General features: G+C 54.1%; 1 protein-coding gene across 5 annotated transcripts in view; it reads left to right on the forward strand.

Moving 5' to 3' along the window:
- Positions 1–15,318, forward strand: part of SYNPO (synaptopodin) — a 32,089-nt gene extending 16,771 nt beyond the window's left edge. For 2 of the 5 annotated variants that reach the window (XM_015585296.2, XM_025043013.1), the window contains exon 2: positions 9,160–15,318. In XM_015585296.2, coding sequence (XP_015440782.1) covers positions 9,160–11,546 — 2,387 coding nt within the window. In that variant the 3' untranslated portion in view covers positions 11,547–15,318. Of the gene's footprint in view, positions 1–2,354; positions 2,421–3,432; positions 3,591–9,159 lie in introns of those variants that run through there. The other 3 variants (XM_015585299.2, XM_015585297.2, XR_001516391.2) reach the window with 3 other exon arrangements.
- Positions 15,319–15,692: the final 374 nt, after the last annotated feature.

Below are 15,692 nucleotides of genomic sequence, written 5' to 3' on the forward strand. Positions count from 1 at the left end.
GCCAGCACCTCTGGTTGGATTTGGTAAAAGAGGGCTGTCTGCGGGAGGGCGCGCGGGCAGAATGGACGCGGGAGTGAGAGACGGAGGTGGAGATTGCTGACCATTCACTGCCAAATAACCTCAGCAAATCACAAAACCTTTCTGGGGCTCAGTTTCCTCATCTGTACAATGGATAAACAGTACTCCCAGTTCACAGCTTGCAAAGATAAAATAAAATGACATAATAAAATAATACTTTAACCGAATGCCTGAAAATAAGAAGCACTCAGTAAATAGCAACCTGAGTAATAAAAATGAAGTTTGCCCACGGAGGCCACCGGACAGGACCGGGCGGGGGCGGGGGGTGGGGATTCCCAGGCCTTCACTGGCAGGTGCCAGCGAGCTTGAGACCCAAAGTGAGTGAGCACAGCCTGGAGGAGCCACGAGGGGTTTGCGGGCCGACTGGTCTCTCCCAGAGCCCCGCTGGCGAGGACCCCTCCTGGGCAGAAGCAGCTTGGGCACCGCCTCAGCACAGGATGGGCTCCCTTCGCTGTTTATGCCCTGGTGCGACTCCGACTCCGGCATGGTCGGGCCATCATTACCATTCCTCCTGCGTTTTTTCTCCCTGGTTATTTATTTTTCTGTGAGGAAAGAATGTGGGGAATTTACCACAGGGTGCTGGCTTTCGTTTTTCGGCTGCTGAGCGGCCTTTTCTATAAGAGGGAGGCAGAGGAGACAGATGGCCGAGGCCTCGGAGACGGAGGCGGCAGAGCGTCCCGGCTGAATCCGAGGCCGGGGCAGTGGGGCAGTTATGTAACCCACCCAGAGACCCAAGGCGGACATCACAGTGGCAGGAGCCTTATGATGTCATAACTGCAGTGGAACTCTACCTGGACCAATTTATTCCCCCTCAGCCTCTGGGCACGCCCACGGGGTGTGCTCTTCTATCAAAGGTTCCTTCCTGTCCACCTGGGCTTTACTGAGGTGTGGGTGGGGTGGGGTTGGGGGTGGGGTAGGGATTGCCTTGAGCCTTCCAGCCTCTGCAAGGCTGTTCTATTGCTTGGGATGTCTCCACATCTCCATCTTTCAAGACCTAGAACATGTGCCACCCTTCCAGGAATGCTTCCCAGGGCCCTTCATCCTAATTTATTTCACTCTTAGGCCCTATATTCTCCTGGCACTTAGTGGAATATTCTGCCTCTTTGGTCCAACGCTGGGATGTGAGGTTTCATCTCCCTGTTCACCCACAGACTTATTGATCCTTCCCTCCATCCTTCTCCACTTTCCCCCCAGGAACCACCCTCTAGATCTCTGATCTAGAATCTAGACACATCTGAGGGCTAAATGAATCTAGAATTCAGCTCCCAGGATGAATGGTGGAGCAAACTGTGGAGGTGAATTTGGACTGTGGGGGTGCTCCTCCTCCAGTCATTTATGCAGTCGACACTTATTAAACCCCTGCTGGGTGATGGCCTCTGCTGAGTCTGGGGTGTTTAGAGATGGAGACCAGCCACTGCCCCAGGGCCCAGAGGAGGGAGCTATAACCGTGTAGAGGGCCAGAGTGTGCCAGGCCCTGGGCTGGGGTCTGGGGACCCAGAAGTGACCTAGGTCCAGCCCTGCCCCTGGTAGAGGCACAGTTTAAGGAAAACGATCACTCTCCCACCCTGGTTTGCCACCTTTTTTTTTTTCCTGGATTAAGTGTTTCCTCTGGAAGGGAGGGTGTGGCAGTCCTTTCTGTGCATCCACGGCTCCTGGGGCTGGGATGATGGCAGCTGAGGCAGCAACATAGGGCTTAGTGGGCAGGCCTGGCTTAGCAGGACTGTGCTGGGAGGTGGGAGCCTGGGTCTGAGCCTGGCTATCGGTGAACCAGCCCTTTCCAGTTTGCTGTACACCTGGGCTGAGCCTGCCTCTCTCTGGGTCACCATTTCCAAGTCCCTGAAAATCTAATTGTAGATTAGCGTTTAGGCCAGTAGAAAAGACAGAGGTGAACCCAACAGCAGGCCCTGGTCAGCCAGCAGTGAGCAGTGCTGTGGCCTGACTTGGGAGCCTTTGTCCCAACCCAGCCATCCTGCTCTGCCTGATCCCTGCCCACTGCCAGCAGGGAGATACCAGGAGTTGGGCCAGGCCTGGCCTCCTTCCCCTCCGGCCTTGGTTTCTGAGCTTTCTCAACCTGTTGTTTTTGCAATGGAGTCCTCCTCCTGCTATGAGGCCCTTGGGCCAGCACGAGCTGGGGGTGGGTGGGAAGCACTGATCTAGGAGTCTGGATGGATGAGGGCTTCCTGGAGGAAGTGGCAGTTGGGCTGGGCCTGGGACAGTGGGAGGGGAAAGTGAGTGTGCTTTGTGGTCAGAGCTCTTTAGGAGGAGGTGCCCAGGCTTAAAATCAGTCACATTCTGGGCTCCAACTCCGCTCTGCCTGCCCCTTGCTGGCTGTGGGACCTGGGGTGAGTTTGTTAATTCTCGGGATCTTGTCTTCCTCATCTGTCACATGAAGGTAAGGGAGCTTCTCTTATGAGTTGCTGTGAGGATTCAAAGAGAAGATAACATGCTAAACCTTCAGTTTGGAAGAGTCTGGTGCTCCTCCTATGCTGGCTGTTGTCATCCTCATCAACTTCATTATTATTTGATGAACACTGCAGAAGGGGTGGAGGCCAAGGGAGGAGCACAGCAGTGAGGCAGTGGAGGCCTCTGCCCCTGAGGTTCCTGTAGGCTATGAGGAAAAGTAGACTCAAACCCTGATTGTTGCAAAGCAAGACATCGGGATGGGCCCCTGGACTTGACCCTGGGCCACCCTGGGTTTGAATCCCAGCTCTTTGACTAGCTGTGCCACCTTGAGCAACTCACTTTGCTCCCTCTGAACTGTTGCTTCTCTACCACAGAGATGAGGGTACTGCTGACCTCATGGGTGACTGTAAATGAAGCGAGGGCCTGGCATGTGGCAAGCATGCCCTGAAGGGTAACTCTCACGATAATGAATACAGTGCAATGTGATGAGGTGATTGAGTGGTGCAGATAAAATATTGGTGGGTCAGAGGAAGCTCTTTGGAGGGGAGGTGGCGTTTGTGTTGAGAAGGCCAGGGCATGTAGAGAGGATGAGACAGAGAAGGGTTCCAGGCAGAGGTGTCTATGCAAACCCCACAGTGGAGGCAAGAACTCACAGCACAGGTGTGGGGACCACAAGCCGTTGGATTCTCTCTGGCCATTGCTGAGTGTACAGAGATCAGGCGGATCTTCATGTTAGGGCCTTGAATGCCACCATGAGGACTTGCTGCCTGATCCTTCACCTCCTGAGGAGGCAGAAGAGAGACTCCAGTGGAGCCAAGCGGGAGGAAGATGAATCTGGCTGGCAGCATGGGGTGGGTAGATTGGCGGGGGAGAGACTGGAGGTGGAGAGGCCATTTAAAAGGCTGTTGCAAAATCAGTTTTCCTGATAAAGAGCTGAGTTGAGTCATCTGTGGAGGAGAGAAGTCACATCCAGCTCCTCCGCCTTGCTGTCAGTGTGGGATTTTCCTTGCTGTCAGTGAGGCGATTGGCTGCCTTTCCCGGAGGCTTTGAGAACCAAGGCCGGCTCAGCATCCAGAGGGAAGCTGGGCTGCAGGGAGGACCCAGCCAGAGTGAGTAAGATGAGCACTCGGAGGTGCCTTTGTGGTTTGGGGTGTGTGGCTTAGGGCATACGGCTTTCCTCTCTGTTCTCAGTTCCCCTCTGGGCATTAAAGGGAGGCATATGATGACTTCTGCCAGCCTGTTAGTAGCAAGGCAAGAGCTAGTTCTGGGGCTCCCCACTCCTGTTCTTATGCATCTCCCATATCCTGGCAGTCCTTCCCACCTTAGTATGAATTATTATCCTCCTGAGTGGAGGTCTGGCAGTTTGCCGGAACTCAGTCAGGTTGCACTCACCAGAACTTTGGCGTGGATGGAGAACTCCCCAGGGAATGGAGGCTGTGTCATTTCCTCCTTTCAGCAGGGAGGATATGGGGCAGGGGCTGGCAAGGTAACCAGGCCATTACTCAGGCCCAGTTCATCTTCCTGCCCCCAGCTGAGCCAGAGGTTGTGCAGCGGCCAGCCATTGGTTCCTTCCTGACCCCACCAGGGGGGCAGTTTACCCAGCCTGTTTACCTGTCCCGTTGCCAAGACTCCTAGGCGGCCACAGTGGGCTATCTCCAGCCAGCCTGTATTCCTACCTCCGGCTGCCCCCCCCCGCCCCCTCCCACTCCACCCTAACCGGGGCCTGGACACTCCCATTGACGGCAGCAAGCCGTGTGAAGAAACATTTCCTTGAATTCTCTCCCTGTCCTGACCTTCTGCTCTGGCCTCCCTTCCCCTGCCCCACCTCCCTCTTCGGCTCCTTCGTCCAGACAAGCCTGATGGTGGGCAGGACAGGCAGCTGCTTGCAGAGCTGATGGCATTGGAGGGAGAGTGTATCTCTGCCCGAGCACAGCTAGAACTCAGGTCTTCTGACTCCCAACAACATGCTCTTCCCACTCCACTAGCCTTTTATGTCCTAGCAGTCATTTCTGTCTTAGTAAGAATGAGTTTATCAGCTCTTCTCCCAAGAAGAAGAAGAGAAAACAGCTGAATATGCAGGGGAGAGGGCACTGCTGGGGGCATTGATCGGGAGATGAGGAAACAGGATTCTGCAGACCATCATCCAGGAGCACTGGAGCCTCTGTTAGTGCTTCTCCCTCTAGAGTCAGGGTCTGGAAGGCAGAATAACAAGTTAAGAAATGAGACCCAGCAACCAGACTTTGAATTTTGAATATCAGCTCTGCTACTAACAAATTGTATGGCCCTGGACAGGTCTCTCTGAGCTCTGGTTTCATCTGCAAACTGGGGAGAATAACATTATCTCTGGGGGCTGTTGGGAGGATCGAACAAGACGATGAGCATAAAGTACACAGCACAGCACCTGAGCTGTGGTGAGGGTTCCATAATTACAGCAGCCATTGCAAACTCATTCCAATGCTATACTCAGGGCTTCCTGTCCCCCTCCCCCACTTAGGGATTTGACCTTTTTGGATCCTGGTCTTCTGCCCTGGGGCAGCTTTTCCGTGTGCCTGCTCTCACCCCTGCCTCTCCTGAAGGCCTGTCTTCAGAGCTCATGATACATTGCCCAGGATGAGTCTTTCAAGGGCCAGCACCCCGATCTTGCCCTACAGAGGCTTAGAGAAGTGGGGTGTTATGATTTGCACAGGTGCAGGCTGCAGCCAGGAAGATTGGGGCTCAGTGAGATTCCTGTCCCCTATGGCCCTTGGCTCCTCTGTGACACCAGGGAGCACAATCTTGGACTCGCTGGCTGGGGTATTGCCAGGGGTGGCAGTTCCCTAGTCTGGGGAATTTTGGATGGAACTACCTCCCCTGGCGCCCTGCAAAAGGGGACTTTCAAGTGCCTGTCGTTGACCCGGCCCCACTTCTCTCAGCTTTGTTTATGCAGGGTGGCAAGAATCATCTGGATTGCTGGCTGGGTCTTGTCCAAGCCTCCCGCCGAATTCCTTTTCCATGGAGTCACTGCAGTCTGGGGTGGGGGGCACGGGAGCCTGATCAAGGGCGACGGCTCTCCCCCGGCCTGCTCTGCCATGTTCCTCTTGTCCCAGAACAGCAGAGCCGGGAAGGCTCCAAGCCCAGCTCGGGGTCAGCAGACGGGGTCCTGGCCCACGGCCTCCTCTGTGACCCTTTCCCTCTCTAAGCCTCCTAGGCCAGCTTATCCTTGAGGGTTATCACGCTCTGCCATTTGAGCATTTCCTAAACCCGTGGCCTTTAGAACCAGCCTGGGGATAGGGTTGAAGCAGGGAAGCGAGGAGAAACGAAGAAAAGTGCAGAGACTTAGGAGTTCTAGGTTCTCCAAACAGCAAAGCACTTCCTGTGAGCCTCCTACTGTGGGAACCCGCTAGCCAGAAAGTTTGGTGCTTTCTGGAGTCATGCAGAGCAAAGGTGAGCCAGCTCCACCGCTTTCTGGCTCTGTGCCCTTGGGCAGCTCGCTGTACCTCTCTGAGCCTTGGTTTTCTCATTACCAAAAAGCAGATAATAATAGTTTGTGCTTCATAGGGTTGTCATGGAAATTAATTAAGACAAGATATGTAAAGCACACGGCTGGGTGCGCAGTAAGAACCCAGTGAGTGTTAACTACAATTACCTTAATTGTGTCATTGTGTCGTAAGAAATATCAGTGGGACTGGGGATGTTTATCCTGACCATGCCCCATGGGGATGTGATTTGTGTCTCAGTCTCTGCCAGGCTCTCAGGTTGGAAAGAGGAAGCTTTTTCTCTTTGTGACAGTAGGGGGCAGAACCATATTAAGGGGTGGAGGGTAATGTAAGAAGCAACTTTTATAGCTGAGGAATGTTCATTAGTAGAAGGCCCCTCTTCGGGGTAGCGAGCTCCCTGTCAGTTGAGTAGGTAAACAGAGGCTCGTACCCCCAGGGGCGTGGTTTTAAGGATGCAGGAATTGGACCCAGTGATAGCCATCTCTGAGACTCTGAGGTTCTGTGATTTGGGGCAGTAATCCCTGTCCCCTGCCTCAGAACTCTGGAATCTCCTGCTATGTGACTGAAGAGTCGACTCTCCTCTCAGGACTCGAATATGTGGAGTGAATGTCCTTGCTAGAAGGAGCTCTGACCCCTTCCAGGGAGGAGAGTGGGGTCACCAATAACAGCACACCTCAGGGTACCGTGAGTCCTCTGCCCCACCCACCTGGAATTGACAATTGTAAGCCTCCGTTATAATTGACCTCATGAGAACCTCCAAACCCTAACAATAGTGCTTTAATCACCTTCTCAATTAAGAAAACTGGCTCCGAGAGGTCCAGTAAAGAGGTCCAATAACTTGCCAAAGTTACTAGCTAGTAAATGGCAGAGCGCAGATGTGGGCCATCCCTTCTCAATTAAGAAAACTGGCTCCAAGACGTCCAATAAAGAGGTCCAATAACTTGCCAAGGTCACTAGCTAGTAAATGGCAGAGCGCAGATGTGGGCCATGAGGTCTGGTTTCTAAGCAGAGCAGAGGAGATGGACATCACATGAGCCGAGGACCCCTCAGGGTCCTTCTGTGTGGCTGGCTTCCCCCTACCTAAGCTCCCCCTAGATGAGCAGCCTGGCCAAACACCTAAACACTTTGTCTCTTATAGATGGGGTGATCCAGGCAAGAGAGGAGCCCTCACAGGTGTCAGGGGCACGTGGGGCAGGCCGTGTGCTCTCACTGTTCTGGACAGGTGGGCACGGGTATGTGTCACTCTGCTCTGTGTGGCTTCCCTGCTGACCCTACTGGGAGCCCTGCTCTGAGCCACTCTCTGGACCTCAGTTTCCTCATCTCTAAAACGGGGAGGGTGAAGTCACTCCTCTATGAGGGCCCTTCCAGTGCTGAGAGTCTATGAATTCTAAACCTCCCTGGCAGGATGCCTAGAAAGACTGTCCCTGGAGACTCACGCGGCATGTCATGGCCAGTACTAATGAGGGCAAGGGAGGAGGGAGGGCAAGGTCAGATTCCTCAAGAACTAATTAGCTTCCCACAGTCGGGGCAAGGGGGAGTGATGGAGGGAGGAATTTTCCCAGCCACTGAGTGAGCTGCTAATCCTGGCCACAGCCTGTCCCATCTATCTGTCCATCAGTCTGTCGTTCATGTATTCATTTGTTCAGTCATTGTTCAATAAGCATATATTGAGCAACGACTGTGTGCCAGCTGGGTGCCGGGGATAAAAAAAGAAATGGTTGCCTATGGTGAACTTACGGGTTAATAGGAGTGGGACCCCAGCCCCATCCCTGACCTCAGGCCCCAGACTCCTGCCCCAGACCGAATACCAACCTCCACTGACTCTGTCTCCTGGATGTCCCAAAGGGACACTTTGGGGCAATCAGGCAGCTTGAGCATGGGCTGTGGACCCAGAGAGGACTGGTTCTGACTCTAGCATTGCCATCTTTTGCCATGTGACTTTTGGTGAGTTATTTACAAGTCTCTCGACCTCATTTCCCACTTCTGTAAAACAGGGGCCAGTAATGCTTGTCTCTTAGTGTTCTCATGAGAATAAAATGAAGTAATACAATGTTCTAGTATAGTTGGTGCTGAAATTAGCCCAATTATTCCTTTTGTAATATTAAAATATGAAAAATTTTAAATGACTGTTTTAATAAAAATAGGAAGAAACTCTGAGGACATAGAAGAAACTATCTGTTGTTACGTGACTTGTGGTGTGGGGCGCTCATAGCTGGAGGGATATTTTTTCACTGTATACTTCTTTATGGGGTTTTTTTTTTTTCAGACCATGTGACTGTTATTACCTATTCTAAAAAGAAGAAGTGTTAGTTTTAACAAATGACTATACTATGAGTTTGAAAGTGTAAAGGGGCCTAAGAAAGGCACATAGAAAACATTCTGGGGGGGTCATTCACGCATTCAGTCATGCAAAGTGAGGGCCCACCTTATACTGGACACTATTCTAGGGGCCAGGGTTAGAATGCTGAACAAATCAAGCAAGGTTATTGCCCCCTTAGAGTTTATGTTCTAAGTGGGAAGATAGATCATTAAGAAGTATGCAAAGAAGATAATTCTGAATTGTGGTGAATGCCATGAAGAAAATAAGACCAAGAGACGGACTAGGAAAGGGGAGGGCCGATTACAGAGGAAGGCCCCTCCAGGGAGGTGACATTCAAGCGAGTCCTGAGTAGCAGGAAGGAAGCCACATGGAATGACACCTGGGAAAAGATCGTTCCAAGCAGAGGGAACAGCAAGCGCGAAGGCCCTGGGACAGGAGCAAACTTGGCATTTTCAAGGAACAGAAAAGAAAGCAGGGAAGAGCCCAGCGGGAAGGAGAGAGGTGGGAGGAGATGAGTCGGGACGTAGCAGCGGGGCTGGACTGCTGGGGTGGGTGTTCCTTCTGAGTTTGGTAAAGTGCTGCATTGACCACCTTTGTGAGGGGGCGGGGGGAGCACGGTGCTCCAAGGTGGTCCAGTTAACCCTGAAGGGAAAGCAGGGAAGGTTTTATAAAGGTGGTGGCGTTTGGGTTGAGCCGCGATGGTCAGGTCAGGGATCTTTATGAACAAAGGGAGTTCTAGGAAACAGTGAGTAAAGATCAAATGCCAGAGGAAAAGATCATCAGTGGGAGGGGCTCAGGTGGCCATTTGTCTGTCTGTCTGTCTGTATAACCCTGGGGTTCTGCATTCCCATTTGTTAACTGGGCCTCTGTCCCTCCCCGCAGCATTGAGCCGGAGCACTAGCTTCACCGAGAAGGATCTGAAAGAAGCCAAGGCTCGGAGCCAGCAGATCGCAGCCCAGCTGACCACCCCTCCCAGCTCCAACTCCCGCGGTGTCCAGCTCTTCAACAGGCGCCGGCAGAGGGTGAACGAGTTTACCTTGGAGAGCCACGGCCAGAGGGGACAGAAGCCCAGCCAGGAGTCCCCCAGAGTGCCCTCTGCCAGCCCCACAGGCCATGACCTGGGACTCGGCCTGAGTCCTACCTCGCTCCCCGAGCCAGGCCCTCCAAGGAACCCCGACTGCCAGAGCCCTGACATAGGGGTCCCTAGTCACAGCATGGAGGGGTGCTCAGAGGAAGCCAGCTTGCTGCGGCACCTGGAGAAGGTGGCCAGTGAGGAGGAAGAGGTACCATTGGTGGTTTATTTAAAGGAGAATGCAGCCCTGCTAACGGCCAATGGGCTCCACCTGTCCCAGAACCGAGAAGCCCAGCAGAGCCCACCAACCCCGCCCCCAGCTGAGGTCCACAGCCCAGCTGCAGATGTCAACCAAAACCTTCCCTCAGCCAGTGCCACCCTCATCACACCAGCTTCTAACAGCAACCACAACCTGCCAGCCACAGATGTCAATCAGAACCCACCGGCAGCTGTCACCCCTCAGAGCCTGCCGCTTTCTAACGTCCAACAGAATTCTTCAGAGGCACAACTCCCAGCAAACGGCACCGTGCCAGATTCCAAACCCAGCACCCTGTGTGCTGCTGGGCAACCCCAGGAGCCGGCTGCGGAGGTGAGATCCAGCACACTCCTGATTGATAAGGTATCAGCTCTACCTACCACCATCTTCTCTAGAGAAGCCGCTCCCACCTCCAACTTCGGGCCTCCGGCCCCAGATTTCACATCTAGCTCCCTGCTCACTGATGTCCAGCCCAGCGCCCCAGTGGTGTCAGCAGAACAAGAAACGTCTGGCCCAGCAGCCGCCACCACACCCACCAAGCTGTACAGCGAGGTGCATCTAACGCTGGCCAAACCCCCATCCGTGGTCAACAGGACAGCCAGGCCCTTTGGGATCCAGGCATCAGAGAGCACCAACCAGATGGAGCGGAGCCCCATGGTAGAGAGACGACATCTCGGGGGGAAGGCCCCAGCTCCCCAGCTCCACAGCATGGCAGACAGGAGCCCTCGGCCACAGAGACATGTAATGTCCCACAGCCCCATGGTGGAGAGGAGGCCCGTGGCACAGCGAAGCCCAGCCTTGGAGAGACGCCCCTTGGGGAACTTCACCCCACCCCCCACCTATGCTGAGACCCTGTCCACAGCTCCCCTGGCTTCCCGGGTTAGGTCTCCCCCCTCTTACTCTGCCCTGTACCCCAGCTCTGACCTCAAGCCTTCCCATCTGAAAGGTCAGGCAGTTCCTGCCAGCAAGACGGGCATTCTGGAGGAGTCGATGGCCCGGAGGGGCAACCGGAAATCCATGTTCACCTTTGTGGAGAAGCCCAAGGTGACCCCGAATCCAGACCTGCTGGATCTGGTGCAGACAGCTGATGAGAAGCGGAGGCAGAGGGACCAGGGGGAGGCCGGCGTGGAGGAGGAGCCCTTCGCGCTGGGGGCTGAGGCCTCCAACTTCCAGCAGGAGCCGGTGGCCCGGGACAGGGCCAGCCCCGCTGCGGCCGAGGACGTCCTCCCTGAGTGGGCCTCCTGCCTCAAGTCCCCGCGCATCCAGGCCAAGCCAAAGCCCAAACCCAACCAGAACCTGTCTGAGGCCTCTGGGAAGGGGGCCGAGCTCTATGCCCGCCGCCAGTCCCGCATGGAGAAGTATGTCATCGAGTCTTCGGGCCATGCTGAACTGGCCCGCTGCCCTTCACCCACTATGTCCTTGCCTTCGTCCTGGAAATACTCCACGAATGCCCCTGGCAGCCTCCGAGTGGCATCTCGAAGCCCAGCTCGAACACCACCTGCCTCCCTCTACCACGGCTACCTGCCCGAGGACGGGGTCCTGCGCCCAGAGCCCACCAAGCAGCCACAGCCACCGTACCAGCTGCGGCCCTCGCTCTTTGTCCTCTCTCCCATCAAGGAACCTACCAAGGCCTCTCCAAGAGCCGCCTCACCTGCCAAGCCAAGTTCCCTGGACCTGGTACCCAGCCTACCCAAGACAACCCTCCCTCGGTCACCCGCCCTGCCTCGGCCCACCCGCTCCTCACCAGGCCTCTACACGGCCCCTGGCCAGGACGGCCTCCAGCCCACTGCTGTGAGCCCTACCTACAGCAGGGATATCTCCCCTGTGTCTCCCTCCAGGGCCTGGTCTCCCCGAGCCAAGCAGGCCCCCAGGCCCTCCTTCTCCACCCGGAATGCCGGGATCGAGGCTCAGGTGTGGAAGCCTTCCTTCTGCTTCAAGTAACGGACCCCACCGGGATCCCACTGCTTGTCAGGGCCCCGTCTCCGAGGGCAGGATGGAGAGCAGATGTGGCAGGAAGTGGCACAGGGCTGAGAGTCAGGAGTTTGGGGACTCAGGGCTTAAGGGCTGACGCTGCCACCAGCTAGCTTTGTGACACTGAGCAGATCACCACCCCTCTCTGAGTTGCAGCTGCCCGTCCCCTACCACAAGGGTGGTTGAACTCCATCCATGTCTGGGGGATCTGGTCTGCTACTCGGAGGGGAGGAGGGTCATGAAGAGAGAACTCCCTTGGCAGGCCCTAACGAGCCTGGGGGTTCCTTTGGCCTTTGTGAACTACAGGGAAGCCAGCGTCTTGCTGGAGAATGGCCTAGAAGGGGGCCCAATCAGGGGCTTCTGGAGCAAACCGAGCCTGCCAGTGCCTATGGAACCAGACAGCCAAGGGGCTGCCTCCTCAGCTGCCCAGTGGGGCCACCCTCATTGTGGCCTCGGCTCGTGGCATCTTTCTGCCTGTCGCTGGATTCTCACCTCCACAGGTCTCTCTCTTCCACCTCTGCCTTCTGGACACCGTTTCCTCTCCACTACTTTAGAGAGCTTTGCCTTGGCCTCCATATTTTCTCCTCTCCTGGGTTCTTCTGCAGGATGAGGACTTAGCCCACCACTGCTGTCTGACGCTTTTCTTCCTGCCCTGCTGCTCAGCTGCCTCCATGCCCTCTCTAAACTGCCGGCTCCACTTTAGGGACAGCTAAAGCAGTTCATCCCAGACCTCCACCCCAGCTCCATCTGGCTTGCCCTCACTGTTCTGAGGTAGAGGGGATCCCAGGGGACCCGTGAGAGCAGGAGAGCCCTGTAGAAGGATGTGCAGATGTGGGCGTGCAGTGAAGACAGAGACCCCAAGTAATATATATATATACCTGTTGGCTGTTTTGGCTTCAACCTCAGCCAATCTGCCTGAATAAAAGCAGTCATCTCTGTGCAGTGGCAGGGGCCACAGGGAGAGAGGCAGGAGAGGAGGGTTCTGGTCCCATCTCAGCCTTCCATTTGCTGTGTGACTTTAGCCAAGTCACTTTCCCTTTCTGGGCCTCGGTTTTCTTATTTATATAATTGGGGGCTCTACAGGCTGTGACAATCTGTGAGGATTGAGAGGATAGGCTGGTGCTTTGGGAGAAAGGCCTTGCAAGTGATAAAGGCAGTCTCCTAAGAAGACAGGGGAAGGAAATGGACAGTTGCCATAGAACAGATACGGGGCATCCTGGGGAGGGTGTAGCTGGAGTGAGCTGCCGCAGGATCCAGGGGGTCAGAGGCCTGGCCTGGGATGGCGCAGGCACAGCATTGCCTAGGGACAGTGGGAGCATGGCAAGGGCTGGGGCAGGAGCACAGCAGCTCAGTGGAATGAGGCCGAGGGCACCTTAAGGTTTCGAGGAAAAGGCTGGGACATAAGAGACTGACTCCATGTGTGTGTTTGGGTCTCAGTTTCCCCACTCGTAGTGCAGTGAGGATGTTGAGTCAGCTAGTCTGAGAGCCTCACCACCTCTGACACCTTTAATGTGTTGCAGCCCCCCAAAACCAGGCTTTTTGGGGGGGGGTGAGAGAATATAGAAGAGGCAGAATACAGATGGAAGTTTCCCAAGGCACCACCCACTTTCTCTTTCCCAGCCCTATTTCTGGGCTCCCCAGCGGGAAGAGGGGTGGTGGAGGCGGTGCCCATGCTGGGCTGAGCCTGCAGTTTTCGTGAGCTCCAGGCTCATCTCCATGGGAACAGGGGGTGCCTTCCCCCTTCTCAGTGAGTTCATTCTGCCCAGAACACAGGGGCATGTGCGGGGGAGTCGTGAGTGAGCGCTCCTTCATGCCAGGCCCCTCCCAGGACAGAGCGAAGCTCCTCGCCTAGACCCCTGCTCCCTTGGACTCCCGAGGGCCAGCAGCGGAAGAGCCCACCCTCGTCCTGCAACTCCTGCAGCCAGGCTGGCCGAGCTCTTCCCCAAACTTTGTTTTCTCTCCTGTTCTCAATACATTCTGCCTCGAATCTGTCTTGCTTCTTTATTTCTTCCGCGCTCGCTGAATGGTGCTCAGGGCTCTCTCCCTTCTCCCAGACTCTGGCCTGGGAGGTGGGGCGGGACTGCTCAGTTACTGTGTGTGAATGTGTGGTGTGTCTCTGGTGCTGCCTGCATCTGCTGCGTGACTGGATCAGCCATGGGTACAGATGTGTGCTGGCTTGGGAGTGAGGACTGCCCTCTCTCTTCCCTGGAAACTAGAGTCCTGTGGAAATCACATATTTTGGGTTTTCTCCTTCGGAGTTTGGCCAAAAACTCCGTAGAGCATGAGGAAAACTCGCAACCTCTTATGGTCCACGTTTGTCTTGAGTTCTTTAAAAGCAGAATTTAAATGCCTTTAGCCAGACCATAGACTTTCCGGTTTGCTCAGGTCCCCTCTTCCTCTTCCTATATCCAAATCTAGCCATTTTCCATGTTGTTCATCACTACCTGCCTCCTGAAAATACTGAGTTTCTGCCCCTGGTGGAGAGGAACAAACTGCACGGAGAGTCAGAAGAAGTGGGTTCTAGTTCCAGATCTGCACTTGACTCCTTGTGTGACTTTAGACAACCCTTTCCCATCTCTGGGCCACAGTTTCCCCTTCTTTGCAATGACAGGACTGTATAAAGCAGTCTGAGAGCTAGCTGTGTTTGGTCTCTGATAGTTCCTGTCTGACTCTGCTCTACCCATGCCTTCACCCACACACGTACCCTGCTTTGGGGCTAATTCTGGGTTAAGTGGGTGCTGCTTTCTGAATTTTCACTCCTTGGAAATCCAAAGAGTTCTGGTGCATATGGTGCATTGAGACCTTTGTCAGAAAGTGAACAGTTCTGATTTCCCACAGCCTTTTTGTATGGTGCACCCCACTTCTTCCCCTGCACACACAGAGTCAGTGCCCAGCTATGGCAGTTCCCAGCCATGGCAATTCCAATGAGGTCAGACTCTGGCCCATCTCCAAATGATGAAGACCTAGCTGCTCACCACTGCCCCCAACATTCCAATCCAGGCTTGAGAAATAAATCCTGTTACTTCTACTTGCGGGCCCTAGTCTTCCCCTTGTGGCCACCAAAGGCAGAGACAATCCTTAGGGATTTCAGACAGTTATAGCTCCCCCTGCCCAAGCCTACTCTTCTCCTGGCTGAAGAGCCCTGGTTACTCTGCCTCAATGCATGTGATAGGCTTTGATCTTGAACTTTTGGCACCACTTCCCACAGCTCAGCTGACGGGAAGGCTTCCCGGGATGTCTCAGACAAAGCAACTCCCAGTGTCTCTGGCTCACCTATACACACCTCTGACCCTGGGAGTAAATGGGGATGAATCCCATGCTGAGCTTTAACTTTCCTACTTGACTGGGGCCTTGGATGTCTCCAGGAGGTCCCTAAGGGTCACTCCAGCATTACCATCCCATGAAAAATCTGTTTAGATGGCTGTACAGCATTCCTCTTCAGGTTAAAGGGCTCAAATTCTGAGTCTCGACTCATCTAGTAGCTGCTCTATTGTGTGGAGAAAACAATAACTCTATGTTGCTTCCTTTTGATGGGGAGAAATTAGATTCTGATTGGATGAGAGACTGAGTGGCTTGGCTGTGTCTGATTACTGATTGGATGAGAGAATGGACATTATAAATGGTTCTAGATTTTGGTTGGGTAGGAGGCACTGTATGGACTGGCTAGTTCTGGACTCTGAGGAATGACTGCTGGTGAATTTGGATTGGATTAAAGCCTAAGCAGACTGGTTTATTGCTGGAATCTGATTGGATGAACAGTTGGATGGTTTAGCAGATACACGCTGAGCATGGATCCCCAGCCCCTCCATTTTCAGACCAGTTCAGACCACTTAAGCATGATACAGCCTTTCAGCAGCAGAGAGTCTCTCTCTCTCTCTCTCTCTCTCTTTCTCTCTCTATTTTCAGACCAGTTCAGATCACTTAAGCATGATACAGCCTTTCAGCAGCAGATAGTCTCTCTCTCTCTCTCTCTCTCTCTCTCTCTCTCTCTCTCTCACCTTTCACACACACACATACACATTTCCTGGAGAGGCAGAACACACAGGATAGTTATTTACACTCCTGAACTTCACCTTCATCATTGTAAAATGGATGTAATCATATCAGCTATCTCAT

Source organism: Pteropus alecto, unplaced genomic scaffold, assembly GCF_000325575.1.
Source record: "Pteropus alecto unplaced genomic scaffold, ASM32557v1 scaffold40, whole genome shotgun sequence".
Lineage (NCBI taxonomy): Eukaryota > Metazoa > Chordata > Mammalia > Chiroptera > Pteropodidae > Pteropus > Pteropus alecto.